The sequence below is a fragment of the Daphnia pulicaria genome, chromosome 7 (genome assembly GCF_021234035.1).
Source record: "Daphnia pulicaria isolate SC F1-1A chromosome 7, SC_F0-13Bv2, whole genome shotgun sequence".
Taxonomy (NCBI): Eukaryota; Metazoa; Arthropoda; class Branchiopoda; order Diplostraca; family Daphniidae; genus Daphnia; species Daphnia pulicaria.
This window is the reverse complement of record NC_060919.1, coordinates 8,648,699-8,675,952: the sequence shown is the minus strand read 5'-3', so window position 1 is coordinate 8,675,952 and position 27,254 is coordinate 8,648,699. Positions and strand designations below refer to the sequence as shown.

The 27,254-nt window shown below is 39.7% G+C and overlaps 4 protein-coding genes and 1 long non-coding RNA gene across 8 annotated transcripts in view; 3 read left to right on the top strand and 2 right to left on the bottom strand.

Annotated features, from left to right (window-relative positions):
* Positions 1-4,118: 4,118 nt before the first annotated feature.
* On the bottom strand, positions 4,119-5,265 carry LOC124348375. The gene is made up of 3 exons (XR_006919957.1): positions 4,923-5,265; positions 4,764-4,860; positions 4,119-4,696 (listed from the first exon to the last, which is right to left on the bottom strand). It is a non-coding gene; the product is annotated as an uncharacterized LOC124348375 (long non-coding RNA).
* Positions 5,266-9,991: 4,726 nt separating this feature from the next.
* LOC124348470 (integrator complex subunit 4-like) lies at positions 9,992-14,446 on the top strand. Its single transcript, XM_046798695.1, has 18 exons — positions 9,992-10,230; positions 10,298-10,456; positions 10,572-10,700; positions 10,768-10,851; positions 10,939-11,001; positions 11,080-11,238; positions 11,342-11,481; positions 11,542-11,734; positions 11,848-12,022; positions 12,135-12,222; positions 12,290-12,407; positions 12,472-12,594; positions 12,658-12,793; positions 12,869-13,002; positions 13,070-13,398; positions 13,464-13,628; positions 13,693-13,837; positions 13,915-14,446. The coding sequence occupies exons 1-18, from the start codon at positions 10,180-10,182 to the stop codon at positions 14,377-14,379; spliced, it is 2,856 nt and encodes a 951-aa protein (XP_046654651.1). The 5' UTR covers positions 9,992-10,179; the 3' UTR covers positions 14,380-14,446.
* Positions 14,447-14,665: 219 nt separating this feature from the next.
* On the top strand, positions 14,666-15,977 carry LOC124348472 (eukaryotic translation initiation factor 6-like). The gene is made up of 6 exons (XM_046798697.1): positions 14,666-14,890; positions 14,980-15,065; positions 15,160-15,284; positions 15,351-15,578; positions 15,652-15,836; positions 15,902-15,977. The coding sequence occupies exons 1-6, from the start codon at positions 14,784-14,786 to the stop codon at positions 15,909-15,911; spliced, it is 741 nt and encodes a 246-aa protein (XP_046654653.1). The 5' UTR covers positions 14,666-14,783; the 3' UTR covers positions 15,912-15,977.
* Positions 15,978-16,042: 65 nt separating this feature from the next.
* Positions 16,043-21,061, bottom strand: LOC124348471. 2 transcript variants are annotated; one of them, XR_006919991.1, is made up of 8 exons: positions 18,179-21,061; positions 18,053-18,108; positions 17,795-17,937; positions 17,499-17,722; positions 16,994-17,073; positions 16,735-16,875; positions 16,506-16,662; positions 16,043-16,435 (listed from the first exon to the last, which is right to left on the bottom strand). XR_006919991.1 is itself a non-coding variant. In XM_046798696.1 (7 exons), the coding sequence occupies exons 1-7, from the start codon at positions 18,249-18,251 to the stop codon at positions 16,612-16,614; spliced, it is 768 nt and encodes a 255-aa protein (XP_046654652.1). In that variant the 5' UTR covers positions 18,252-21,061; the 3' UTR covers positions 16,462-16,611. The 2 variants fall into 2 exon arrangements, 1 of the variants encoding a protein (XP_046654652.1); XM_046798696.1 differs by lacking the exon at positions 16,043-16,435 and having other exon boundaries at positions 16,462-16,662.
* LOC124348469 (filamin-C-like) overlaps positions 17,946-27,254 on the top strand; it is a 26,824-nt gene continuing 17,515 nt past the window's right edge. For 2 of the 3 annotated variants that reach the window (XM_046798693.1, XM_046798692.1), the window contains exons 1-7: positions 21,511-22,174; positions 24,655-24,779; positions 24,900-25,030; positions 25,105-25,318; positions 25,391-25,508; positions 25,579-25,766; positions 26,873-27,028. In XM_046798693.1, coding sequence (XP_046654649.1) covers positions 21,826-22,174; positions 24,655-24,779; positions 24,900-25,030; positions 25,105-25,318; positions 25,391-25,508; positions 25,579-25,766; positions 26,873-27,028 — 1,281 coding nt within the window. In that variant the 5' untranslated portion in view covers positions 21,511-21,825. Of the gene's footprint in view, positions 17,965-21,510; positions 22,175-24,654; positions 24,780-24,899; positions 25,031-25,104; positions 25,319-25,390; positions 25,509-25,578; positions 25,767-26,872; positions 27,029-27,254 lie in introns of those variants that run through there. The other variant, XM_046798694.1, reaches the window with a different exon arrangement.

The window sequence follows — 27,254 nt, the reverse complement described above, 5'->3', positions numbered from 1 at the left end:
AATCCTCTACGGTCCTTGTTGTCTTTCGCCGGGATCTGTTATCTTTTTTTTATATCTGTCATCACGCCTCCGATCGTTGTTGTCAGTCCTCCTGGATCCGTTGTCATGTCTCTGATCCTTTTCATCGTATCTTCTCCGTTTACGGTCCCGTTCTTCCTGTTCTTCTTCCAGGCGGCGCTTGCAGGCTCGCATTTTGCTCTAATGTGATTAGACTCACAAAATTGCCAGCATCCCTTTTCTTTTCTTTTCCAAAAGGACGAAGTTTAGATCCACTAAGCTGCAATTAGCCAATCTTAAACTTGTTTCTGACAAGAACAAATCAAACGAACACCTTTTTGATCAGTTGACGGAGAATTCCAGAGTCTGTTCTTGACATTGGAGTCGGCAGACAACACTGTGAAAGTAGTAATCAGCGGGGTCAATTCCGTTTGAAGAGAAGCCATGAAATCAGGGATAGATGGGCGAAGATAGACCGAGACGAAGCGGACAGAACATTTAGGTGACTGCAGGTCCACCACTGAAATGTGATTACTGACACATCTTTACACTGCACGGCAAGAAGTAGCCAAAGAGAGTTTCACCAATATGGGCGCACCATAAGAATGGTCAGAGCCGATAGCGTGGAACGCTATGTAACCCTGAGTCATATCAGACAGAGTGGGGTGGGTGAGAAGAGCGCATAAGGCTCTTGAATCAAAATGACATCGATACTGTTCTCTGGGATCACATCAGACAGGGAGACACCGGCTAGCTTGGAATTTCGTAGGCTTTTTTGAAGGCACTTGAATCTTTGTAGAGAATGGTGACGTAAAGAGGGTTTGGGGTAGCTCATGGTTGGTTAGATGTATTGTGCTTTACGAAATTAGCTACCACACTTTTATGTGCCACACACACATAAGAACCAGATGCCCAATTCGGAAAACAAGAAGCGCAATTTAGGCTCGGGTGGGAGACATTGCAAGACTACGTGGCGTGCGCTTGGCTGCATTTGCCGCATGCAACTGGTTTGATAGATAACCTGGCTAAGTGCCCATAGCCTTGGCAGCGATTTCAGGATCTGACCTCTTTATTATGGTCTACTTCAATGACGGCATCTAATTCTAAGCGTCCCTGTTTCAGATATTGATCTCGGCTGACTTTGCAGAGAAGGCTTAATCTGACTAACGAGAAGTCGGCGCGATTAAAAATGATTCTGACACTAGAAATTTTACCTTTCAGTAATGGATTTTCGGAATGTAGCTTTTCTATGAGGTTACAACATTGCTTGGTTCTAGCGTTAAATAGTTCTGCGCTGTCGATGGAACCATCGTCTCTAATCATACTAATCCTGGACACACCATTTAGCCTGAGAATGGCCGGGTAGCTTTTCGTCGGGGCATGGACATTCTGGAAGAACTTCTCTGCTGCTGGACGGTCCAGGAGTTCTCAGGCTTTGTCGCGGTTGGATTCGCCCCTAAAGATTAACTTTACTAATTTTTTTCCGCTTTGTCGGATCAACTGTTGTACGACTGGACCCCCTTTCTCCTCCTCTAGACCAAGCAAGTCATCCACAGTACTTTCTGTGATTGATTTGACAGAGACAGTATCCCTGACTCTAGCGATCAGAAATGGTTTTACCGGTATGTTAGTAGGCAGTTTTCTACTCGGAGGCGCAACCAACGGGTCAGACGCAATTGAGAAGGACTGATTATCGTTTGTTAACTGAGCAGAGGGCAATGGGACGTGACTTGGGACTCGGCTTGAGGCAACCGAAGTGAGCTCAAAAAGATTTGTGTCTTTATCGGCAAGAGCAAGTTTGGCAAGCACGAGTTCTTTTTATTTACCTTTTTTTACAGATAGATGATGAAGTTGAAAATTTTCATAGTAATTGTGACGAATAAGTTCAGGAATAAACGCAAATTATTGCCTGATTCAAAACAATTAAAAATCTCTTGCGTTTTATTCCAACAAAACATACAACAGTTATTTTAGTCAAATTCAGCGCAGTAGACTGATAAAACAATATACTTGGGTGAAATTAATCGAAATAAGTAATTTTAATTCAAAAATCTCTCTTATTTCCCAAACGGCAAAAAAGCTCTTTTCATCGTGCATCTAGCGGTTCAATTGAATCGATTTTGATTTAATTGAAACCAAAGAATTTAATTTAAAAATGTCAGCCAATCAGGGTGCACTAGGCACCGTTTTGAGAAAAAAGAGAGGGATTTTTTAATTTCAACTATTTATTTTATTTAATTCACCCAATTATATTGTTTTATCAGTCATCTCCGCTGAATTTGACTACAATAACTATATATATGTTAGAAGACAAAGAAGACAAGAACAAGACATTTTTATCCGTTTTTAATTAGACAACAATTTGCGTTTATTCCTGAATTTATTCGTCACACTCGATCAAATTCTTCGTGATTGGAATGTCCCACAGATAGCTTAGCAACATCTTAGCAAATGTTGAATAGTTACAGATCACATCATAACAGAAATATACAGTACCTACACAAAGTTTGGAAACACGGCGAGTGTTTCCGCGCTTCTAACACGGCGGCTTACGGCCAAAGTGTCTCCCTTTTTTCGCGATAACTCACGTTTGAGTTATCGCAAAGCAAATTTTAAAAAATCTTCTTGGTGAGGAAAGAATTTCCTTTCACCATGATTTTTTGTAGATTTTAGTGAATTGAAGTTTATACCCCAAAAGACTAGATATAAAGTTTGGAAACATCGGCGCGCTCGCCATATGTTTCCAAGCTATAGTGTATGCTAGTTAAAAAATCATAAAAAATTTAAATTAATCAATTATGACTTGAAACTTGCACCAACGGTAGACGACATAGTCGTCTTCATTTGGTCAAAGTTTCAAATTTTTTAAATCAAACGCTGATTTTTGCCGATTTTTTAAAGAAAAATTCTGATTAATTTTCGTGGCGCAGGGACGAAATCCTAGCCCGGGGGAAGAATAGAGGGAAGGAAAAAGGAGAGAACAAAGGGGTCCGACGGTTTTCCCTCTTCTATTCTTCCCTCGGGGCAGGATACGCTCCACGCGACGAGAGAAGAAAAATCAACATTTAATGAAAAAATCGGCAAAAATCAGCGTTTAATTTAAAAAATTTTAACAAGCGATCCGCCACTCAAAGAGACCGTTTTGGGGGTTTTTGATTTTTCGGAAATCGTCGCTGGGGGTTCTAAAAATAAACAAATAGATGAGTTTTGTGCAAAATTTTTCGCTAAGTCGATTGCTAAAAACCGCAATCGCCTAGCTTTTGTAGTTTGGGAGATATTTAAAAAAAACTGAGAGGGGGTAGCCGAAATTTGGACTTTTTTTCGTTTTTTGTGCAGCAGTTTTCTCGTCAACTGCTGCACCTAAAAATAATCCAATTGGTTTAAAATGATGGGATAGCCCGTCTCTTCAAACCATTTTAATGTTTTTTAAATATTCGGCTTAGTATCCGAGATATTAATGATTGAAATTTTGAAAAAAAATTTCCAAAAATTTCTTCGTTTTTTGGCCATGCCGGCCTTCATCCCGTAAGCCACCTAGCGCTCGCGAAAGCAAAATTTCCCCCTCTTTGCCTTTAGGGTATGTTGGGGTGGTCTCCCTCATAACGTCAGCCTACACCTATCGAGAGGGGGTGGTCACCACAACAGACCCTAAAGGCAAAGAGGGGGAAATTTTGCTTTCGCGAGCGCTAGGTGGCTTACGGGATGAAGGCCGGCATGGCCAAAAAACGAAGAAATTTTTGGAAATTTTTTTCAAAATTTCAATCATTAATATCTCGGCTTCTAAGCCGAATATTTAAAAAACATTAAAATGGTTTGAAGAGACGGGCTATCCCATCATTTTAAACCAATTGGATTATTTTTAGGTGCAGCAGTTGACGAGAAAACTGCTGCACAAAAAACGAAAAAAAGTCCAAATTTCGGCTACCCCCTCTCAGTTTTTTTAAAATATCTCCCAAACTACAAAAACTAGGCGATTGCGGTTTTTAGCAATCGACTTAGCGAAAACTTTTGCACAAAACCCATCTATTTGTTTATTTTTAGAACCCCCAGCGACGATTTCCAAAAAATCAAAAACCCCCAAAACGGTCTCTTTGAGTGGCGGATTGCTTGTTAAACTTTGACCAAATGAAGACGACTATGTCGTCTACCGTTGGTGCAAGTTTCAAGTCATAATTGATTAATTTCAATTTTTTATAATTTTTAAAGTAGCATACACTTTAGCTTGGAAACATATGGCGAGCGCGCCGATGTTTCCAAACTTTATATCTAGTCTTTTGGGGTATAAACTTCAATTCACTAAAATCTACAAAAAATCATGGTGAAAGGAAATTCTTTCCTCACCAAGAAGATTTTTTTTAATTTGCTTTGCGATAACTCAAACGTGAGTTATCGCGTAAAAAAGGGAGACACTTTGGCCTTAAGCCGCCGTGTTAGAAGCGCGGAAACACTCGCCGTGTTTCCAAACTTTGTGTAGGTACTGTAAGTATCCTATTTCTTAGTGCCCAAAAAATTAAATGGAAGTAATGCACGAAATGGTAGCTTTCTCCAGTTTTTAAATTTCTTGTAACAAGAATGTTTAAATGCCGACAACAAGCAGAGCCAAGACCGGTTTCATCTTGTGATCTTGAGTACGAAAGCGAGATCTACTTTCTCGTCCTGCTTTGAAGGTGATGTTTCCACACGAATCGTGTCCTCTTTTCTACATGACCGCATAAGCATATGTTAGTGTGCACCAGGCCTGTAAATCTAATAAAAATATAGGGTACTTATTGCGGCTGGATCGAAGTGATCATTTCAATATGCGTTTCAAAGTCTCCGTCCAATTCCATCGCTTCATTGCCATACAGAAAATCCATGTAGCCACTGTGAGAGACACAAAAAGTTTCACATGAAATAATTTATATTTTTTTGTCGTGTTCTTTTACCTTCCGGCAGACTCGTATCGGTATTGCTTCATCACGACATCAAAATGCGTGTACAAGCAAGGTTCTACGCAACATTTACATTTCATCTTTTCTCGTTTTTTTATATCAACTTCAATTGTGATGATACAAAACATGAGAAAAAGGAAAACTTGTAACTGCGTTTATTATTACCTGGGGTTTACAGCTGCCAGTAACGATTCTGCTGGGAACAGGCAGAGGTCGGGCTTATATATTGGGAGAAACTGATTGTACCATCACTTGTAGTGATGGTGCAAGAGAGAGAGAGAGAGAAAGCACAGGAAGGAAGTGTCTTGGTCTAGTAGTACTAGACAATCACAGGATGTCCGGGATGTAGTGAAGGTCGTGTGTGGTGAACCATGACATCCGGTATGAGGATATAAAGACTGGGATCTTCACACTCCTTCCCTTCTCGGTGAAGATTTCGAATCAGGATATGCAACAGGTATCAGAAGGTGGTCACACTTAGTAAGTACAAGTCGTTTTTTTTATTATTGCTGCTACTCTAAGCTATTTAAAGTAAAATAGTAGACCATTACCCATTGTAAAGTGATTTGTTACTTGGTGCGGTCAAAACGATGGATTACATACGTGATAATAATTGGATTTGTTACGTACAATAAATGTGAATTTGTTTAAAAATATTGTCTTATTGCCTTGGTGTGGTCAAAACAAACGTGTTAGTTTAATAATGTTGTCTTCTCGCGCGCCACAATTTTCCAGCATGGAACTCGTACTTATAGTACAAGTTCATGCAAGCGCGAGTGTATTTTCTAATCAGCTTCTGACGATGACGTTGGTAATCTCCCTCTCTCCGGAGGACTAACGGTGTTGCGTAAGAGTCTTGGATCTGGCTTGACCCTGGTGGTGTTGGGGAAGGCAAATCTCGCTGTGTCGATCGGGAGTATGGTGGTGGGCGATCCTCTGGCGAATACGGTAAATCCTCGTTGACCTCGGTGGCATCGCCATCCTCTGACGTGGGTTCTCCTGATGGATTCTCGTGTTGGTCTGCTTTCTCGTCTTCGGAGGTGGATTGGTCGGCGATCTCTTCGTTTCAGTTCTTCTGTGGCCTCTTGTACTGGTTCCTCTCGTTCAGTGGGGGTATTGTTTTGTACCATGTCCCCTTCCAGTTCAAATAGGCCATCACAAATAACGTGATCTTGGTGGTACCTTGTTGATGTTGCGTATTCCACTTAGCCTTCTCGCCTTGTTACTCATGCTGGAATTGTTCTTACTTCCAATCTTACGTCTAGAGAAAAGAGAGCGAGTGCGCCATGGGTCCCGTGACGAAAATGCGAGAAAGACGTACTAGCTATTTTCAACATCACGGGGTTTATTGTAGACATCTAAAATATGCAGAAATATAAATTAGATCGATGAAATGTTTTTGTTTCATTAATCATTTAAACATTAGACCATTAGAGTCCTTACCCGTACTGATTCAGCCGACATTTTTTCAAGCATTTCTATATATTTCATAGCAGCGGTTGAAGGAGTTTTGTGTTTTAAATGGAACCATTGGATCAGAACTGACTTGGTGAAAAGAGTACAACTTCTAGTTGGAGAACCTGGCCAGAATCCAGATAACACATATTCTCTCCACGACAGCCAAATTGGTTTTCGAGTAGGTCGATCGACTGAGTCAGCCGGATCGACACATGTCCAACTTATTGAAGGCAATCTTAAGAAGAAGCTAATCACTTGCTGCGCGTTCCTCGACATCAAAAGCGCGTTCGACGCCGCTTGGCAGCCCACGATCTTAAACGGGTTACTAAAAAGGGTTGTCCCCTCTACCTTATTAAAATTATTAGCAGTTTTCTCTATTCAAGCAAAGCAGAGCTGTCATGCGCAGACACCACCCTATTAACTACAGTTGACCTAGGCTGCCCACGAGGCAGTATACTGTCGCGATTTCTCTGGAACGTTCTGGTAGACAGCCTGCTAGACACGCATTTCTCTTTCGCCAACAAAGTCATAGCCTATACTGACGATCTGGTTCTCTGTACGTGACATTACGGCCCGAAGATAGCTCGTAAGAACCTGCAGTCTTCGATCAACCACGCCATTTCGTGGGGTGCAGCGGCAAAGCTGGCATTCAATGCGGTTAAAACTGTGTACATATTTTTCTCTCGTAGACGACGGAATCAATTAGGCCTCCCTCCAATCCATGTAAACAACACACCAGTTAACCCCTCCAGTAGCTGCACTTACCTCGGGCTCACCATCGACACAAAGTTGAACTGGCGTAAGCACGCAATGAAGAAATACACTAGCAACAAGCGTTTATTTTTTATTGTAAACAAATGCTGCCGGCTCACATGGGGCATATCTCGAGAGAAACTAATCACAATTTACAAATTCATATTCCTCCCCAAATTATTGTATGGCTGTATCGTCTGGGGTGGTGCATTGAGACAAAATTGGTGCATTAAACTACTCCGGGCCGATCAGCGACCATTAATAATTGCTATTTCCAGGTCCTTCAGAACAAATTCGACACTGTCAGCCCTTGTTCTTGCCAATATTTCACCGCTCGACTATTCTATCAAGGAACGGATCGGCCTAAAAGTATTGTTGCAAGACGACTTCCCGATAGCCCTCTCATTCTCGGCTGTAGTCAACAACATAGTCGCATCAATCCGTAATCTAACCCGCCTCCACAAAATTGCAACTACACCCATTTCTGTATTTCTGTCGCAGCGCGCTACGGGATAAGCTAACGCTGGATTGGAACAACGAGTGGGTAACGTCATCAATTGCCCCGATAACCAGATTATTCTTTTCCACCATTACACACTCAGTGGTGCTGACCAAACGACGACTGACAGCAGCCACTGTCCAAATACTAACGGGCCACTCAATACTAAATGGCTACCTGGCCAAAATAGGCAAACGGGCGTCAACGCTTTGCGACTGCCAAATGGATGGTGAAACAGTACCCCATTTCCTATTCCACTGCAGCCTCCATCACACATCCAGATCAGCCTTCATAAATCAAACCTTATCATTATAAGCCGCTTGGCCACCCGATCTATCTCTTATCCCACAAAATAAAATCCTCTGGGACGAAATGGTAAACTTCATAACCGTTTCCCATCGTTTCTGTATCGAATAAGCCGATAAATCCCACACGCTAATTTTGGAAATGAGCCGGGTAACTCCGACAAGAGTAAGGCCGTTCTTAAATGACCGACCAGACTCGAGGACGAGGAGCCAGTCCGGACTCTGTCGCTTGGCCAGAGTACCTTCAAATCTTGTGACTAGACTCTACCAATGGTGGGGTTCATGTCATTTTTCGTCCCTCAGACTAAAGAGATAGGAAACATAGCAAAAGTCGGGCGGCTCTGACTGAAGTCGGGCCATCCCAAAAAGATGGCTCGATTTGAAGACTAAGAGACAATCGATACCGCCCCATTGACCATGCTTAACTTTTCTTCTTTCCTCCCTTTCTTTTTACCTCCCTTCCTCCGGATTGAAGTAACGATGTGTGTTATTGTTTTCGTTATTATAAAGCTTAACGCTGGAATTGTAAATATTTCTACTGTAATACACAGGAAACACTCGCTATACGAGTACGCCTTTATAAAAAAAATATTCTCCTAACGACAGAACAGGTTCTTTATGATAATTGCAGTTAGGGTTGAGGCATCACAATGAGGGAGCACTGAGATCAAACCAATCTGCATTTTAAAATATAAGTGAATTTTACTGTTTAATTAAATTATACAGAAAACATAATGTTTTTTTACCTTCTAGAAAACACACAATCACTGAAATTTCTTTCGATGGTTCCAGGCTGAGAGTACTCTTGGAATCACAACCAGCAGCGGAACAAAGCAGGGGACAGAGACTTCTGTATAATTTTCTAAAATTTACATTAAATGTGCAATAAAAAAATTTCTATTTCTAAATTTACAACATTGCTTCACCATACTCTCTATCACTCTGCTCTGATAAAATCACGATTCACGATGGCAATTATGGAAAAAGTTCAGTGCTTCCACTTTCAAATCGCTGAAGCTTGTTCCAATTCCCCAGACGACAATGTTGTCATGAGGTTAGAGTTCTTGACACCGAAACGTATTGGAACAGAGTGCTGTCTTTAAAGATCGACGGGAAGCCTAGATTTTCCAATCTCAGCATTTGTATTGACTTTCTGTTTTCCATGCCGTTCAGCAATGTTATAGCTGAACGGGAATTTAGTGCTTTTAAACTGATCAAAACGGACCATCGTAATCCGCTTCACAATCTAACTGTTTGTTCTCTCCTTCGAATCAAGCATTGGGGGTCTAACGAAGATCATTCTGCTTCTAGTGTCGTTATCCCTAAAACACTTGTCGATAAAGTTAAGTCCGTTAAGGCTAATGTCTCCATTGCAAATGGAATGTTGAGGGGTCGCAATACCAATAACAACCGTCAGGGTAAGCCGATGACTGATGGAGTCGCATAGGGTGGCCACAATTATGGAAAGACGGACTTCAAATACATAAAAACACTAAAAAGGCTCTCAGGTACCGCAAAATAAAATAGGGGTGATCCCTCAAGGGACGAGGGGTGGGCTCAGGGGTGCGCAAAGGGGCGGCCAAGGACGCTACGGAAGCCCGGTAAACCAAAAACTTTAAAGTCGATTTACTCAGGGATGCGTTCATTTGCACAAACTTTCCCATATACCATTCGAATCGGCTTAACGAGCTCTATCGAATGGCGTTAAGTTTGATTATTATTATTATTATTATTGGAGATTCCGTGCCACTCTAGGCCACTGCCTGCACTTTTAACCTTTTATATGTTCTTACCGTTAACTTCCAACAACCTCCCAAAAAATGTGAAAACTTTTTCAATGTGAGAATGTTATTCGGAAATGTCCAGTCAAACACTTGTCAAAAAGCAATAAAGAAATTCGTTTTGTTTTTTCAATTTCTTTTCTTTTTCTTTTTTTTTCATTGAAATGAACAGGGTTTTTGGGGGGGGTTTTCCCTCGAAAACAGAAAACTTTAAATAAGGTTTTCTGGCAACGCCACGGCGTATCCCAGAAACAACAGAAGTGGAAGCACTGGAAAAGTTACTGTTTAGCACATACTAAATGTGGCAGACAGGGAGACAGCCACAGCTGTAAATCATACATTGTTTACAAAATTTACAAGAAGTAAGAAACGAAATATTCCAAAAAGACAAAAAAAAGTGCCGCTGCTTGCTGATCGAAATCTGTAGAACAGAGAACAAAATCAAATAGCCTACTATGGCGGTATTGAAAAAAAGAGCTTTAGCTGAATATAGTCAAGTTGTACAGGTACAAGCAGAAGCAAATGAATAATTTGAATATACATTTGTAATCTATATTTAAACTAAATGTTTAGGAGGAAGCATGTAGTAAGCCTTTACAGTTAATGAAGAAACCTCACCTTTCAAGTGCAGTAGAGGATGAACATGTAACTGTCAATACATTTGAAAAACTAGAAACAAGTGAAGCATTGGTGGCCTATTTAAACCATATCCAGCTCAATCTTTCATTCCAAGTAAGATTAAAGACTGTTAGAAGATATGTTTATGTGTTGTTTTTACTTTACTGTAGGTCATACAAATATTGCCGTCATCACTAATCAAATTGTTTTAATTTATTTCATTCTTTAGACTGATGACAAAGTTGTTCTTTTGAGAAAGCTTATTGACACTTACCATCATAGTGAACAGTCTTATGTACGCCTGAAAATTGTTTGCATTTTAGGTGACTTTAGGAAAGTTCCAAAATTTGATGTTCAGGTAATATGCTTTGTTAAATAAATTTCCATTATTTGTTTGTGATGCATTATTTGTTTTTTTATTATAGATTATAATCAATGAAATAATAAAACTTATTTCAACTGAGACTTCACATAAAGTATGTGCTTCAATGATATGCACATTGAAAAAGGTATCTATATAACAACTAGTCGTAATATACTATAACTGTTACCTAGATAATAATTAATTGTCTGTGATTTTTTTGTGTTACAAATAGCTAGGCAGTTTGCTTTCATCTGATAGCCCAGTGCTTGGAAAAATTATTGCCATTGGCACTAAGGTATGTAGGCTATAAGCTTAACATTTAAGCATTTTATCAGTCTATATATTATTGTAATATATTTAAATGAATTTGCAGTTACTTAACAATTCCAATCACCTGGTGAAATGCCACTGTCTTTCTTTACTTGGAGGCTTGAGAAGTCTTAATAATCTTCAAGGTGAAAATGTAAAACTCATCTGTAAATTTACGAAATCTCAAGATCCTCGAGTGCGTACGGCTGCTTATGATGCACTGGTAAGAATATCCTATTTGTACTCTTTTTTTCTATCACTATTCTCTTCAATGACTCCGCTTCTTTATACATCAATATATATTGGTCTTATTATTATTTATATAGCTCCAATTGCATGACCGGGGGCAAAAATTAGAGCTGTGCATATATTCAGATGTGTGCTCAGCCTTACAAGATGACAACGAAAATGTGAGACAGTCAGCAATGCGAATTATCTGGGTTTTATCTCATACATATCCTGAAAGGTAAAACCAATGCTCTGAATATTTAAAGCAAAACTCAATAACTAATAATTTTTTCTGTAGTTGCGTTGTTATTCCTGGATGCCAAGATGAAGTGCACTTAGTCGATGATGCTTTCGCTAAGATTTGTCAAGCTATAGGTGATTTATCAGTTAATGTAAGAACATTAGCTGCAGAGTTACTAGGATCCATGGTCAATGTAAATCCACATTTCTTGGAACAAACCTTGGACAAAAAGTTGATGTCTGATATGAGGGTACATATTTATCGACTTTTTTTTTACATATACACTCGACTTTTCTTATTATGAGCGAGTAATTTTAAAATTTATTTTTATTATTATTAATTTTGTTTTTTCTCCCAAAATAGCGCAAACGATCCGCCCACGAAAGGCATTGGGAAACTGTTACATCAGGAGAATGGGCTAGTGGTGCACGTTGGGCAGATGATAAACCTAGAGAAAATTTAGATGCCGAATCCGTTTCTCTTATACATAGTGGGGCTTGTGGAGCATTCGTTCATGGTCTCGAAGATGAGTTTATGGGTAAATGTGATTTTATATTCCCCCTGCTTTTGATTAATTCGACTTCAGTTCATTCAAATATTATCCTCTACAAACCTTAACCCTTTCAAATGGTGTTTATCTTACTTTATAGAGGTTCGAAGTGCTTCTCTCGATTCGCTATGCCAATTGGCGCTTTCCAATCCAAGGTTTGCAACACTTTCTTTGGATTTCCTTGTAGAGTAAGTAATGCATTAAAATGCTGTTGTATTATGCTTGATCATTTAATAATTTTCCGGCACCCGGCAGTATGTTTAATGACGAGATTGAGGAGGTGCGTCTGAAAGCCATAGACTGTATGACCAAGATTAGCCAACTTATTGTGTTACGTGAAGATCAATTGGAAATCATCCTAGGAGTGCTGGAGGTATGGCGTATCTATTTTTTAGTACAAAATTCAGAGTTACTTTATTAAAAGTTGCAAATCGTAGGATTCTAATGTTGAAATCCGCGAAGGATTACATCGAATGTTGGGAGCGTGTCGTCTCTCTACAAAGGCTTGTCTTAAGCTGTGTGTTCAGGCTTTGCTTGACAATCTAAAACGTTATTCTCAAGTATGTTTTCTGAATGCTTCGCCTAATTGAAGGTATCTAATGCGTAATTTAAAATCTGTTTAGGATAAACGTTCGATATGGCGTTGTCTGCAGTTGCTAGGACCCCGCCATCCAGATTTGACACTTCTCCTTGTTCCTGAATTATTAACCGTTCACCCTTTTTTTGATATGCCGGAAGCTGACGTCGAAGACCCCTCATGTAAGAGCACTTAATTGTTTAAGTCAACGTTTTTTGTTTTTTTCTATGCATTTGTTTTTCGTGGTGTTTTTGCAGACGTTTGCGTGTTGTTGCTCGTTTTCAACGCCGCACAGTTTTGCCCTCAAATTCTTAGTTTATTCGAAGAGCACATCCGCAGACACTATCGGTACCTCCGAGACACAATTTCGAATTTTGTGCCTCATCTTCAGGTAAAAATTGTGGTCTTTCTGTAATACTAACAATTGAAAGGAAAGTAATACTTTTAACTGTTTATAGCTTACTGGCGTTGAAGAAATGGAGGGGCAGATAGAATTTGAAACGAACACCAATTATTTTCTTCAAAATGTTATGTCCCGTTTGAATCAGCCGATCAGTACAAATCAGATTAAAGTGTGGGATGCGGCATGTCATGATTTGATTCGCTTGGCTCAAATCGATAGCAGCTTGGCACATGGTGTAGAACTGTTAGCCACACAGTTAGAATGCCATATTCTAATTGCAAAAGTTATGAATAGTCCAGCGTGGATTGATTCTTCGAGTTTAAACGTACAAGACGGTGATGTAGTGAAAAATCTAATTGACCAGTTACAGAGACGAAGTCTTAGGTAATTAGATTTAATGTTACATTAATTGAAGGAGTAAACAAAATTTACTCATTTTCTCATTTTAGACTCCAGTACATGTTCAGTAATTTATCCACTGAAGAAATGCTACTCATTCAGAGCACACGTCTACAAGCTATGGCGATTCAGCTGGTATACATTGTAAGAGCTAGTAACACATCCGCGTTGGCTTTATCAGACCATTTCGTTTCCCGTGTCGAAGCATTGAAAGGGTAATTTCTTTTTCGTTTAACTTCGATTAAAAAAAATAAGATTTAATTAATCAAGTTGTTGTAGATATGGAAATTTACCTTCTTTTGCTGGAGCGATTGTGAAGGAAATTGCACGAGTAGATGATACTAAACCAGGTGTATTGTCGCGAATATTGCTTCCAATCCTTCAAGCTCATATTTATGTTGCCCCATTCTGCCTGCCTGCCAAGGTAATTTATTTTAATATATTTATGAAATATCAATGTACCTTACTTGGTAATATTTTCAATTTATTATTGCTTGTTAGGCTTTTAAATTGAGCGCTGACATTTTAGAACCGTCTGGTGAATCGGATAATCCGCAGAAGTTCCTGGCAGGCTTCGTATTGGGAGTGGTTTTAGACGCCGAAATTCAAGGACTTGCTCATTCAGAGTATTTGCGAGTCCGTGTGAAATATCCCGATCTTAATGCTCAGCTAATTATACCACAAGAGTCGCATCTGAAGATGATCAAACACTATCCTAAAAATGATTCGAGTGAGAATATTATTTCCGTTCCTGATCACCGTTTGCGAACATCTGTTTTGGTATCACATCAAGTGTGGACAGAATCATCGCATATTGAACTTTCTTTGGTTTTGGATGTTACTGATCCCGAGGTTCCTTCTGCTTTAAAAAGATGGCGAGGTTTCTCAGAAGACTCATTTATTATTGAACTATGTAAACCTGTACGAGTTCTTGTATCTCCTAAGCCAATCAAGCGAGGAATATGAATTTTAAATGTGAGATTGTTGGAACCATGAACGAAATTGTACGGAAAATACATATTACTACAATTAACTACTGAATTTGGTTTGTTCCTTCTATTCTCAAAATTGTCAGTGTCAGTTCTTTCACCCTTTATTTTTATTTTTAGGTATAGTACAAATTCAAGTAAGAATCGACAATCGAGCTTTGTGATTTTCAAAATGTTGTGCTTTTTTTAAAAAAATCCCCTACCGACAAAAACGTTTATATCGATAGTTACACAGTTCGTACATGTATCGATATTTAAGATCCGTCTCTCTTGCGTCTCGTCTCCCCGTTCGTCCCACGTGTGAAACTAAGTGTTCGTCTATTACTTCTCTCACGCACATCGCTACTACTTTATCGTTTAGTTTGACGAAATACTTTCATCATGGCAGTTCGCGTTCAATTTGAAAATAACAATGAAGTCGGTGTTTTTGCAAAACTGACCAACGCTTATTGCTTGGTTGCCATCGGTGGATCAGAAAATTTCTACAGGTAAAATATACGTGTCATGCGTCTTTTTCTAAAAAATCTTGAATAGGATTTCTCGTGATTTATCATGCTGCATTTGGTTCATGTTACAGTGTTTTTGAATCAGAGTTGTCTGACACTATTCCAGTAATTCACACATCAGTTGCTGGCTGCAGGATAATTGGACGGTTGACAGTTGGTGAGTTTTCCCTTCATACAAAAGTTGACAGTGGGTCTCTTGAAGATATTGAAAAATAAATTATGTTATTTTTGTAAATATTACTTTTCAACAGCTAACAGGCATGGTCTACTGCTGCCAAACAGTACTACAGATCAGGAATTGCAACATATTCGCAACTCTTTACCAGATTCTGTCAAAATCCAGCGTGTTGAAGAACGTCTGTCTGCTTTAGGAAATGTTTGTCAATCCCATTAGCCAATCAATTAATTAGGATTACCAATTCATCATTTGTGTATTTCACAGGTTATTGCATGCAATGATTATGTTGCATTGGTACATCCAGATTTAGATAAAGAAACAGAGGAAGTTCTTGCAGATACCTTAAATGTTGAAGTCTTCCGTCATACAATTGCCGGCTCTGTCCTTACTGGTTCATATTGCGCTTTTTCTAACCAGGGTGGTATTGTCCATCCAAAAACAACTGTGGCAGATCAAGATGAACTCAGCTCTCTTCTGCAGGTGCCTCTAGTGGTAAGCATTAGAACATGTAAAGAAGAAAAAGTTCACATATAAACATTAAGGTGTTTTTTTTTTCATTTTTCAGGCAGGGACAGTTAACAGAGGTAGTGATGTAATTGGTGCCGGCTTAGTAGTGAATGATTGGTCGGCTTTTTGCGGATTCGACACCACAGCCACGGAGATTTCTGTTATTGAAAACGTTTTCCGTTTGAATGAAGCAAATCAACCCAGCGTCATTACCACAGACATGAGAGAGTCGCTAATTGAGACGTAAGACTAATTCTATTTAATGCTTTTTATTGGAGCAGTTGAATTAATTTTTTCAATTTCGATAGGCTGACATAATTCGGAAAAATTGCAAAAAGGATACCCAAAAATAATGTATCAGAACAGTTGAATAAACAAGTTTTGAAACATGCCATTGTTATATTTACTTTAAATATCCACAATTTCTTTTTTACTGTGCCGTTGATGTAGCTACAGAAATAAAGGTTGCATTTTAATTGAAAATCTGTTGTATCTAGAAATATAACTGGTAAATTAATACAATCTTCGATAGTAGTTCCTAATTTAAACAAATGAACTTTGCGTAATTGCTCGATATTGTTTATTTATAATTGCAATAAACCTAGCCTTGACACAGTGTTAGAATGGAGCATTACCAAGATTGCTGTAAACCAAATTTTAAGCATAAATTAAGCTTCCTACAAATACAAGAGTGAAATTATAATAGAACTTTAGTTTAATGATGTACTGATTCGACGTGTTAGCCCTGTGCTGCTATTCCTCCTTTGTGTAGTCTACTTTCGTGTAGATTCATTTTTTGCAAAGCATCGAAATTTTCTATCCTTTTTTTTTTTTTGGTTCACCTTTTTAAAAAAATGGCATTACTCAATTCGTTTAGTTCCTGCTATTTATTATTTAGATTTTCATGCGTACCATATGAATAAAATTTTCCACAAAAAACAGTTAAAGGATACCCAAATTTGAATATAAGTTTTAAATCGTAAGTTGATGCTTCGAGAAAAGTGCAGATAACAATGATTTAAGATTTTTGTTTTTGAAGGGGAACTGAAGAACTGCTTGGTTTGAAATCCTGTAATAGACAATCATATTTGGACATCAATTAGACGGTGAATTTAACTAAAGCGAGCGGACATAGAAATACCAAGAGCTGGTTGTTCAGGTATTCAGTTATCGACACGCTTAACTGTAGGCGAAGCTCTTCTTCTACTTGAAACCACAATAGTTCCGTCATCAAATTAACGATTTGGGTGTAGGTTGCGGATGTGCTATCTGTACCGGAAATCTATATAAATAAAATCCAACTACTAAAAATTTGTTCCCGCTACTTCTTGTAGGCAATATAATATTTGTAAAAAAAAAATTATAATAAACAACATTTTTTTAAATATAATTTAAAATACCGATAGACTGAAGAATTCGGCAGTTGCCGATCCGTACAAAAGCGGAGTTAATTCCAACTTAGTCAAACTATAAACCGTACCTAAATGTAGAAAAATGTATATGTTTAGTTATTTACACACTTATGATAGACTAGCATACCATATACCATAGCTTTGTGCTATTGTTTTAATGGACATTATCGACACTATTCTACTGCTATGATTTAATTTCTTTTTCCCATGACTTTTAACACGAAATCATTCAACATTTTTATGTACAATGTCAAAGGAATAAAACTTAAGGTACAATAGTGATTAAACATTCTGTCACTACGGGTGAGAGCGTCGGACTGTGTCGACTTTCTGAAATCAGAACCAATTTACGTTTTACATTTGAAATATTGTCCTGCCGTCGTACCTGTTGCTATTTTTTCCAGAATTTATTTATTAGCATAGTCTAGTAATAAAACTCAATTAAACGAGAATTAATCACGATAAGCCAAGCTTATCTGCGCTTAGTGCTTACCATTATACATGAGAGTTGCAGTCCCGCTTGAGTAAACATCCATCATCATCATATCAAAGGGTCCATTCCCGACAATAGGATAAAAATAATGGTGGCTACCCACGACTGAGTAGAGGCCATTAATTTTTAGGTCTGACAGAGTCAGGGAAATGTTAAAGTGCCCGTTTCCATTGTCATACACTGCTGGAATCTCCACTGAAGAAAAGCCAAGCGACGTAACGTTCCTTATTATACGGACATCTCATTTAATCGTGTTTCATACAAAAAACTAACTAGATTTACTATTTGACGCTTACGTAGCATTGACATCTGCACGAAGAACGATATCGCTATCTTGCATCCGGAATGGGAAACTGTCGTTAGAGAACCATGGATCAAACGTCGGGATATTGAGGCCAGGAATTCCGTTGTCCATTAAATCGACAAAATCATTCCAGCACTAAACATATATACATACAAAAACAAGGTAATAGTAAGGACTATCTGGCCATTTAAACAAAAACGAGAATTACAAGAACAAATACGGTACTTTTTAAAATTAGAAATAATTTTACTTGTTCCAAATATTCCTCCAATGAAGTTTTTGCCATTTGAATACGGGTCATCAGCGCTAAAAAAATTACCAACCATTAAATTCTATTCAACAACTTATAAATTCAAAAATTCTCTTAGACTCTTACCTACTCCATTAGTACGACCGATCGAACCCAAAATCCCAATCAGAAGAAAACCCGTTATCAACTTAAAATTCATCGTCTCTACTACTTTGTGTCCAACGAATGATAAATTTATAATTAGCAAAAGGAGCACGCATCCAGTACGAAAATCTCCAACTCTTGTTTGATATCTCCAACATTAAAGATGCCACTTATTTGTAGATCTTCTTCTGCAGATAAGAATGATTGCTATCTATTGATATGAGATATATAGTACTGCACACAAGGAAAGCAATTGATGCCCCCTTGAATTGGGATTGATCAACCTTTCATTGCGACATTGGTTATATCGGAGTTATTTATCTTTTCAATCGCCGTGCCCCCTGTGAGCCGTGAATGTCAAGACACAGAAGATAAGGGAAAATTTCATTAAGAATATCTCACCTCTTTATTGGAATTATTTCAATAATGATGCAATCGTGATACGATTTACGAGTGTCAACTTCAGCTCTGTGACGTTTTCAAGTTGATATCCGTATTTGGAGTTCAATCAACAGGATAATCGTTTTTAGTTTTAGTTTATATTTCTTTTTATCAAAACAAATACGAAACTGCACTGATCCTTACCGTCTAAGATCGCTCCGCATCCGTTTCTTTTCTTCCCGCTCTGGTCCGCGATGCAATATCCGCTTTTCGCGATCCGTTCAAGATCAACCACATTATGTTTACTAATTATCAGAAATATTTTGTTTCGGTCATCTACTTAACTTGGAAACCACGGAAAAAGAATGTGCCAACACCTCGGTGTAATTAAATACACTTAACTAATTTCACTCGTCAGGAAAAATGACAAAATAGCCGGGAAATCGGCCAGAAATCGAGTATATAGGAAGACAAAAAAATTTTTGGAAAATACCCTCTGAGTTTGTTGGGAAAAGCTTGGGGGAAAAAATTCTCAATTTTCTCATTTTTCCGGAGGTTCACTTGGCAAAAGAGTGGGCAACCCCTCGCTTTTCACTCCTCTACCAGCGCTTTCTGCCTTCCTTCAACTGTGTATTTCAGTTGTCTTTAATTTAACCACAACTAGATGGCGTAAAGTGATCGGATGTTTGATGGCAATTCTTTTATTTAAAAAAATTTGACCACAAATACCGATCCTAACTTCAGTCATTTTTTGGGAAGCGGGTTTGACTCTGGTTCGACTAAATCATTTCGTCAAAGGTCGGCGATCGCGAACGAAAATCGAGTGTGCTCGGTACAATCCTGACATTTATGGAAGCTCCAGAATCGTTCTTGAAATTATTTAATCGGACCCTACTGCATAGATGTTTTAATTTTTTTTTTTATCACTAGTTGGTCCAACACTAAGACTTTGCTAATGCAAAATTTTACATTCACCCAAAAATTAAATCTTATCATGAAGCTATTTATACATTTTCGGGTTTTTTTGTTTTCTTTTACCGAGATTATACAAACATCAGTACACTGTCGATTTTGCGCCTTCCTGTTTTGGTTTGGCCCATCTTCAGAGCGGATATACTTGCCCCTTCATTTTTTTTTTCTTTCGCAAGGTCTGGCATGGGTTTTTTTTATAAGATGGGGAGAGAATCCCCAAAATAAAAATTTTTCCCACCGATCCCGAATTTTACCCCACCAAAAATGAATAACTTTTCTTTCTTTAGCTTCCTTTCACACATAGATCTTTTGTATTTGTCTCACTCTGGTATTGAACCCGGAGTGGGGGGACACTGGAATCAAAGTACAAAAGTTCAATGAGAATCCTAAATCTATGTTGGTCTTGCGTTATCAAACGACGGAGATAAACGTACAACAATTAATAAAAAAAGAAACATAATAAAAGAGCGCCAAATATTTTGGTACAATTTTATCGAGGTATAATCTTCAATATTTTTACCAAATTTTTACCGACATTATTTCTTAGAGAGTATAAAAATTCCTCTTTGAAATCCCAATGTGATTGAATTTTGTAATAATTTATCACAACTCTTGCAGTAACATGTATTCTGAAAAAGCAAGGCTGTTATTAAAGCTTTTTGAAGTGGAACCTGTTTTTGAACAACATCAGAGGAGGGCGTAATGGTTGTATTGTGTATTGTATAGTAACATCGTTTAATGCAATCCACTACATAGCAGCCAGTTCCTGTCCCAATTCCCATTCATTGAATTCTACTTTTACTCGGCGTGTATTTTTTCTGCGGATAACTAATTCAATACGTAGCGCAAAAAAATTTGGGACCGATAAATGTTCCATCTGTAGTCAAATTAACACTGTTTATCGCATGCTCTTTTTGCCACTTTCTTCCATCCACATCACTTGCGGCGTTTGCCTTTTAGCTTCATCCCTGCCACGGTTCGTTTTATTTATCATTCATTGCTTTCGCGTGTGAAACATTTCTGTTTCGTGTTACGAAATGAAGAACTATTGCGAGTTTCACCCTTTCAGCCAACACCTTGTGATACCTTAACATATTAACATCCGTTTCCGGAACGCTAGGCCAACAACGATTTACAATGGAAACATGACTAGTACCGACTAGTACGTAACGTTTATTTAGTATTTTTTTTTTCTTTTTTTTTGCGCATGTTTATCATTATTTCTTCTATTGTATACTATTTCAGAGAACAACTGATTACCACTACGGTAATAATCACCAGTAATAAGAGGTTAATCAAGGTTAATATGAAACTGAAATAAGGTAAACATTGGGTTTGATCGTAACATCGCGGTTCTGAAATTCTTTACAGATGGTTAATTACAGCGCGCGTCACGGGAAAGAATCGGTCCGTAGCAAAAATTTCAACTTTCTACCAATGAGAAACGACGAAAAGAGCGATGACAAACCATCATCTGTGTACGTTCACCCTGGTATGCGGCTCCCCAAACACAAACATCGGCTGGCATTTGTCAAACTAATGCTTATAATTAAAAGAAACACGATATTTTTTCATCGAGAAATAGAGTTAGTCAAAAGCAATCTGTGTTCACCAGACTCTGTCGTGCGTCCTCCCGCAAGTTGTAAACCGAAGCAGAAGGCGAGTCTCTCATTTTCTCTTGAGCTGCGCTGGGGGGCTTTGCTTCTGACCGTATCACGAATTCAACGTTATAACACACACACACACACACACACACACAGCACACAGTGCACACACGTGAATCTAGCCCTGGAGCGACTAGCTGGGAACTAAACGCCGCTGCTTGGTTGGTTGTGGCGCGTGAGGCAGTTGGGAGAGGGCGAAAGAGAAACCGCTTTCGATTTCAACCTGCGTGGTTGCGTGGCCTACCGCCTTCCTTGTATTCGGCGGTTCGGCCGTCCCTGTGTCGAGTGACGGCCAAGCAGTGAACGAGTCGATAGCTCAGTTGCCATTGCTGAACGAACGCCAGTGTCTAGTGAGTTGATACATCGGACAGAGACGGAACCTTTTGATGTGTCATCGAAATTAGTTGGCCAAATCAACGTCAAGTGTATCTCTTGTTTATAGTTGTTTGGTTGGTTGGTTTGTGTGTCGAGAGTGAGGCCGGCCATCTGCACGATAACTTTGCAGGAGTGTAAGTCAGTGAAGAAATGGATTGTTGACGGGGTAAACATTTGATTTGATCAACGCCGTTTATCTGTGGTGCCCGTTGGAGAGAAAGAAACGAAGAGTCGGAGATGGAAGACGAAAGCGCTTACATTTCGCACAGTGGCCTGGTGGCTCGAAGCCCGCAAGGGCACGCTGCCACCAGTATGCCCATCAAAGGCAACGAAGAGATTTGGGTGGAGATTCAGACCCACACGTTCCGCAACTGGGTAAACGACATGCTCAAGGAGACGGGCTTCCAGGTGCGCGATCTAAGCACCGACCTCTGCGATGGCGTCCGCCTAGTGGCCCTTATCGAGGTCCTCCAAAAGCGAAAACTGCGCAACGTTCTCCGGCCCGTCAATCAGCACCAGATGCTGGAAAACGCAACCACCGCCCTCAACGCTATCACCGCTGACGGCATCAAACTTGTCAACATTGGTATACACTAATATTTCCAATATTCGGCCAGAATGATGGGGCAATTGTTTAAAAAAAAAAAACGTGGAGTAGCTAGGCTTTTAGACAAGAAAATGGACTGTAGGCCCCGCCCACGGAACATCCACACGACCTAAATTCGTGAGATTGTGTCTGAGAAAGAAAAAGAAAGAAAGAAAGAAAGAAAAAATAGTCAGTGGATGTGGCACGACGCACCATCCGCTGTGGATAGCAAAAGAAAAAAAAAATTTCCCAAAAATCCACTTTCACTCTCTTACCGTATATGGTAAGGCTTGTCTTGATGCTCTCGCATTCTAACCGTCGTCTTGCACGAGGCACAGTGACGTAATCAACTGTTTGAGAAGGGACGTGCTGCAAAAAATAGTTGAGAAACAATAGCGATATTCGGTTGGAGCTGCTCAACATGAGCTATCCTTCTCTGTTTGTCGAGTTGTTATAGTTTGTGTAGATTCTTCCATTTCCGACACTCCCTTTCTCTCCTTTGTTTCATCTCTGCTTCTTCCTTCTCCTCTTTTTCTTTACACGTATATACCTTCACTTTCACGTCTATGCAGCAGCCAGCAGCAGCGCTCACACACATTCTCGTTCTCCCTTTTCCCTTTTTTTCCAGCTTTTTTCGTCCGCTGCTGCTGGGCTCTCTCAGGTGATACCAAGCGAAAGTTCACGTTGATGGTGGTGTTCCCGAGCCTTTTTTGGTTCTACTACACACAAGGGGCGTGCTGCTGTTGACTGCGCTGCTGCCAGTTTCAGTCAATTGACTCAAGTCGGGCGGCCAAGACTTTGAGACTTTAGAAGCTCTTGTAATTGATTGATTGACTTACTTGGCTCACTCCCTCTTGCACTCCCCTACTCCCCTTTGGAGGAAATATTTGAACTTGAAAACACACTAATCACCAACCATTTAGTTGCCCAGATCTTTTCAGGTTTGCCAAAAGCTGCTGCCTCCTAAATTGTAGTTCAATGAAGTCATTATTGCATGCTGCACTACCTTACAGTAGTAGATAGCTTGTACCGCATGTGTGCCTGCGCGTGCCAACCGTTTAGAATGCTGTGAAGAATAAACACGTTTTTTATGTTTCACTATAACAACTAGAGGAATATCACACCATTAGGCTCGAATAACGACCAATGATCATCACGAGACGTTTGTCTTGTTCTTGTATATTTATTAGCCGTCAAAGACTGAATCTGCGAATCAGCCCTTTTTCTTTGAATTATTTTGCTTTTGCATGGGAAAAAAAAGCGTGGTGTAAACTGCATTCACCGGGATCAGGTGCGGGACAAGTTTTCTGGGCTTTATTCGAGAAACCGCATAATAGAGAAAAGAGCCGGCCGATTATACAAGGAAAGAGAAGTTTTTCGCCATAAGAGTTCTCTGTTCTTTCGGGAGTCTGCCTATAATATGGTAGTGAGGGTGAAAGTGGAACGCCGTTTAAGGATTAAGAAAGAGCAACATGATAGCATGTAGAACGACCTTTTCCAGAAAACAATTCAACAGCTTTCGAGTTTGCAGCTTTCTCTCCTGATCGTTTGTCCTTTAGCCATTCCCAAAAGGGTCCGCCAAAGTGCTGAGGCCAACGAGTAACTTCAACGAGCCCAATGGTCGCCAACCCCACTTACACTTTGTCACTTAGCAGTTAACTCATTGCCTATGGTTACCATATGCAATTGTCCCATTCATTCGATAGGCATCCCAGATTGTCACAGTAAAAATATGCAATGAAACTCTCGTCATCATTTGATGTTGAATTTGAATGATTGATCGGCCAAATGTTATGCTACCTCGCGGAGGTAGAACGAGGCATCTGCTAAACACAAAAGTATCACCTATACCTGGCAATAAGCTAAAAAGGCAAGCGATTTCAAGGCCGCCGTGAATCGCCGTTGGCCAAATAATACTTTCCGTCTTTAGGCATGATTGGAATTCGTTATGATCACGGAGCTGGCCCAACTCCTTTGATTGGGAATGACATCAGTCAGCGGAACCAACGGCGGGCGTACTCCTCCCAGTGCGCCCCAAAATGGGCCCTACTTCTCGCCTTTCTAGGGATGCAAATATATACACTAGATAAGGCCAAATTCACATTTGATTTCATTTAAGGCCAGACTATCCGGACAAGAAGCGTAAAATGCAGTAAAATGAGCTTTTTCTTTTGGGAGGGCCACTATATGCGTAGCACCAAAAAGGCTTCTCGAGGACTCTAGGCGTCCCCTTTACGTTGTTAATGGCGTGTTCTTTTCGTGAATTCACGTTTCCGCCCAGCAAACTGTATTATTGACAGCTGTTGCTAGTCACAGAGTCCCAATAGTCAATTGACCAAAAGAATGTCCTCCACCTGCACCAAATAAGTCAATGGTGAAATTGATATTCTTGAGGCGTATCCATCTACGATTCGTGATTTTAACGTTCTGCCAAAAAGCCAGTTTTGTTTAACTCTTTGTTTTTTCTCTACCATTAACAGGTAACGTCGACATTGTCAACGGGAATCTGAAACTAATATTAGGCCTCATCTGGTCACTAATTGTCCATTACCAAATCGGGCGTTCCAAATTCCCGCCCAAAAAGTTGATGTTAGCATGGCTCAAGGTTAGTTTTTGTTTTCGATATGTTTTTTTTCTTTGATTTCTCCTTTTTTTTGTTCCGTTAATGCTGGTCTCGTATAGTAAGATCAAACCGTTTAAGGAATTTAAATCTGTTTTGCTGTAGGCCGTTTTACCAGAGACGGGTGTCCACAATTTCACCACCGACTGGAACAGCGGAATACGATTAGCTGCCCTGTTGGATTATTGTAAACCTGGTCTTTTCCCCAATTGGCGTGAGCTCGACCCAAGGAATAGGTGATGATACATGATCAAAAATGTTTAATTTTAATTCCAGCGTTTTTTCAACGAATTGCTGTTTGATTGTTTAGTGTGGAGAATTGTCGACGTGCCATGGAATTGGCCCAAAAAGTCTTTGACATTCCGATGGTTTTGGAGCCAGAATATTTGGCTTCGCCGTATTTGGATGATTTGTCTGGAATGACTTATCTCTCCTATTTCATGAAGGAGAACAGTCCTGGATTTTTCGCCACGCTGCGCTGGGTTAACAGTCAAATACCTCAGATGAAAATTAATAATTTCACGGTAACATCATACTAGGCTATATAGTACGATACTCCTATTTAGTGAATTCATTGAATTGCTATTTCATCGCAGTCAAATTGGAATGACGGCGTCGCCGTTTGTTCGTTGGTCCACTCGCTCGGAGGACCTGTTCCAGGATTTAATAATCTCTCGCGCGATCCTGAAAACTGGGAGAGCAATCTTGAATTGGGTTAGTAAGATCGAAATGTTTCATTGGCAAATGATACAAAAACTAATATTTTCTGTCGTGCGTCGACCAGGAATCCACGGAGGTGAACGTCTGAACGTGGAGCCGGTGCTCAAAGCTGTCGATATGGCCGATCCCAACGTGGAACATTTAGGTGTCATGGCCTACGCTGCCTATTTCCAGTGGGTGAAAGCCCGTCCAAAGCCATGCGACCGCTTGAAAATCATTCCCGATGGCAAAACTGTTCGCGTCCATAATCCGGTAAGAAAAAGAAACACTACTATACTCAGCAACCAGCCAACCACTTCATGTTAACTCCTTTTAAAAGGAAATTTCCCTGAAAGTAGTAGGGGAGGGGGGCTATGAGAGTTTTTGTGGTTGAGTCAAATGTGTCGAGCAAAATATCCTAGTGAAATCGCGAAGAATGATGGATGAAGATACATCCTCGTCTCAGTGTCGTTATTGTGGAAGTGCCTTTAATTCCACAAGAGTCCCAAAACAAGAATGTTTTGAATCATCGGCACTATTATGCTGCATTTTTTTCGTTGGCATTTATTATTCAGCGCCAATATGTCTGAAATATGTCATTGACAAAATCTGATGGAAGGAAAGCGAAGCTGATAATTGTGTACATTGTAGGAGTTGTGGGATTATTCCGCTTGCAAATGTGGTAGTTCCGCATCATTTGTAAAATAAATTGTTCGTCTGCATGACACGATTGCCGTCATGTGCGGCTTTTCTCCATGCCGAAATCAAGACAACGGGGATTTCTTGTTTATTTCTGTTTTGGTTTTTACTGGTGCGGAACTCTTTGTTCCAATAGTGTAGCATTAATGAAACGGCCAAAGCCTTCCGTGCCAGGTGGGAAGCGGAAGCCCAGGTGAGGAGAGTAGCCAACAAGAGCCTGATGCAACATAGTAAATGGTAGGAGGAGAAGTAGAGGTAAAGTAGAGAGAAAGGAAAGGAAAGGAAACCTCAAGAAAGAAAAACACATCGACTGAAAATTCTCATGTAGAAAGTACTTGGTTATTTCACGCAGCCGTGAACGCAATAGTGACCATTCGCAGCAAAGGGAGAGGTAACTGTTGCCCCGCACTTATTAACGCTCAGTTTCAAACTCTTTTTTTAAAAGGCCGGTTGAGTCCATCCAAATAATCGGGGATTTTTCATATTATCGCAAATCGCATATTATATTTATATTATCCCACTTCTTCACTCTTCTGTTGTAAATGCTGTTTTCTGCATTTTCTCCCGTCTGTTAGTTTTCACTAGCTATTTGCAATAAAATTTTTTTTAGTAACGTTAAGCTGAACGATTGATTCTGACGTTGGCAGGATGTTTATTAATCTGGCCATTACTTTTTTTAGGCGAATTTCAAAATCGAATATCTGGTTCCAGACGTTGACATCAAGGAGATAACAGCCGAGGTGCGGGGGCCCAGCGGCGAAGTTGAGTGTCGCCTTAACTTGACTCCCACGGGTGGAAGTGGCTCGTTTATTCCCACAGAAGTCGGGATGCATGAGGTTCGTATGACTCTCTCACGAGTGGTAGATATACTAGCGAGCGAGCTGTTGTCCGCTGCAGCCACAGCAGCACCCACCTCTTCGTCGATCGTCTCGGATGGCGTCCTACGATTCGTTCGAAACGACGATGAGAGTTTTTAGTCAAATGCCAGTTGATTACCAGCAGCTTCACTGAAAGGCTGTTCGTTTATTCATTTGGACGTGTGTTTTTTTGTTGTCTTCTTTC

What these genes read in the sequence shown, in the direction of transcription:
- LOC124348470 (XM_046798695.1), top strand. Translation starts at nt 10,180, where the DNA reads ATGGCGGTATTGAAAAAAAGAGCTTTAGCTGAATATAGTCAAGTTGTA. An exon ending in AATATAGTCAAGTTGTACAG is followed by an intron (nt 10,231 to 10,297) that starts GTACAAGCAGAA and finishes CTAAATGTTTAG; the next exon opens with GAGGAAGCATGTAGTAAGCC. An exon ending in TTCCAAAATTTGATGTTCAG is followed by an intron (nt 10,701 to 10,767) that starts GTAATATGCTTT and finishes TTTTTATTATAG; the next exon opens with ATTATAATCAATGAAATAAT.
- LOC124348471 (XM_046798696.1), bottom strand. Translation starts at nt 18,251, where the DNA reads ATGAATTTTAAGTTGATAACGGGTTTTCTTCTGATTGGGATTTTGGGT. An exon ending in CGTGCAGATGTCAATGCTAC is followed by an intron (nt 17,723 to 17,794) that starts GTAAGCGTCAAA and finishes CCGTATAATAAG; the next exon opens with GAACGTTACGTCGCTTGGCT. An exon ending in TGCAACTCTCATGTATAATG is followed by an intron (nt 17,074 to 17,498) that starts GTAAGCACTAAG and finishes TTCTACATTTAG; the next exon opens with GTACGGTTTATAGTTTGACT.
- LOC124348472 (XM_046798697.1), top strand. Translation starts at nt 14,784, where the DNA reads ATGGCAGTTCGCGTTCAATTTGAAAATAACAATGAAGTCGGTGTTTTT. An exon ending in AATTGGACGGTTGACAGTTG is followed by an intron (nt 15,066 to 15,159) that starts GTGAGTTTTCCC and finishes ACTTTTCAACAG; the next exon opens with CTAACAGGCATGGTCTACTG. An exon ending in TTCTGCAGGTGCCTCTAGTG is followed by an intron (nt 15,579 to 15,651) that starts GTAAGCATTAGA and finishes TTCATTTTTCAG; the next exon opens with GCAGGGACAGTTAACAGAGG.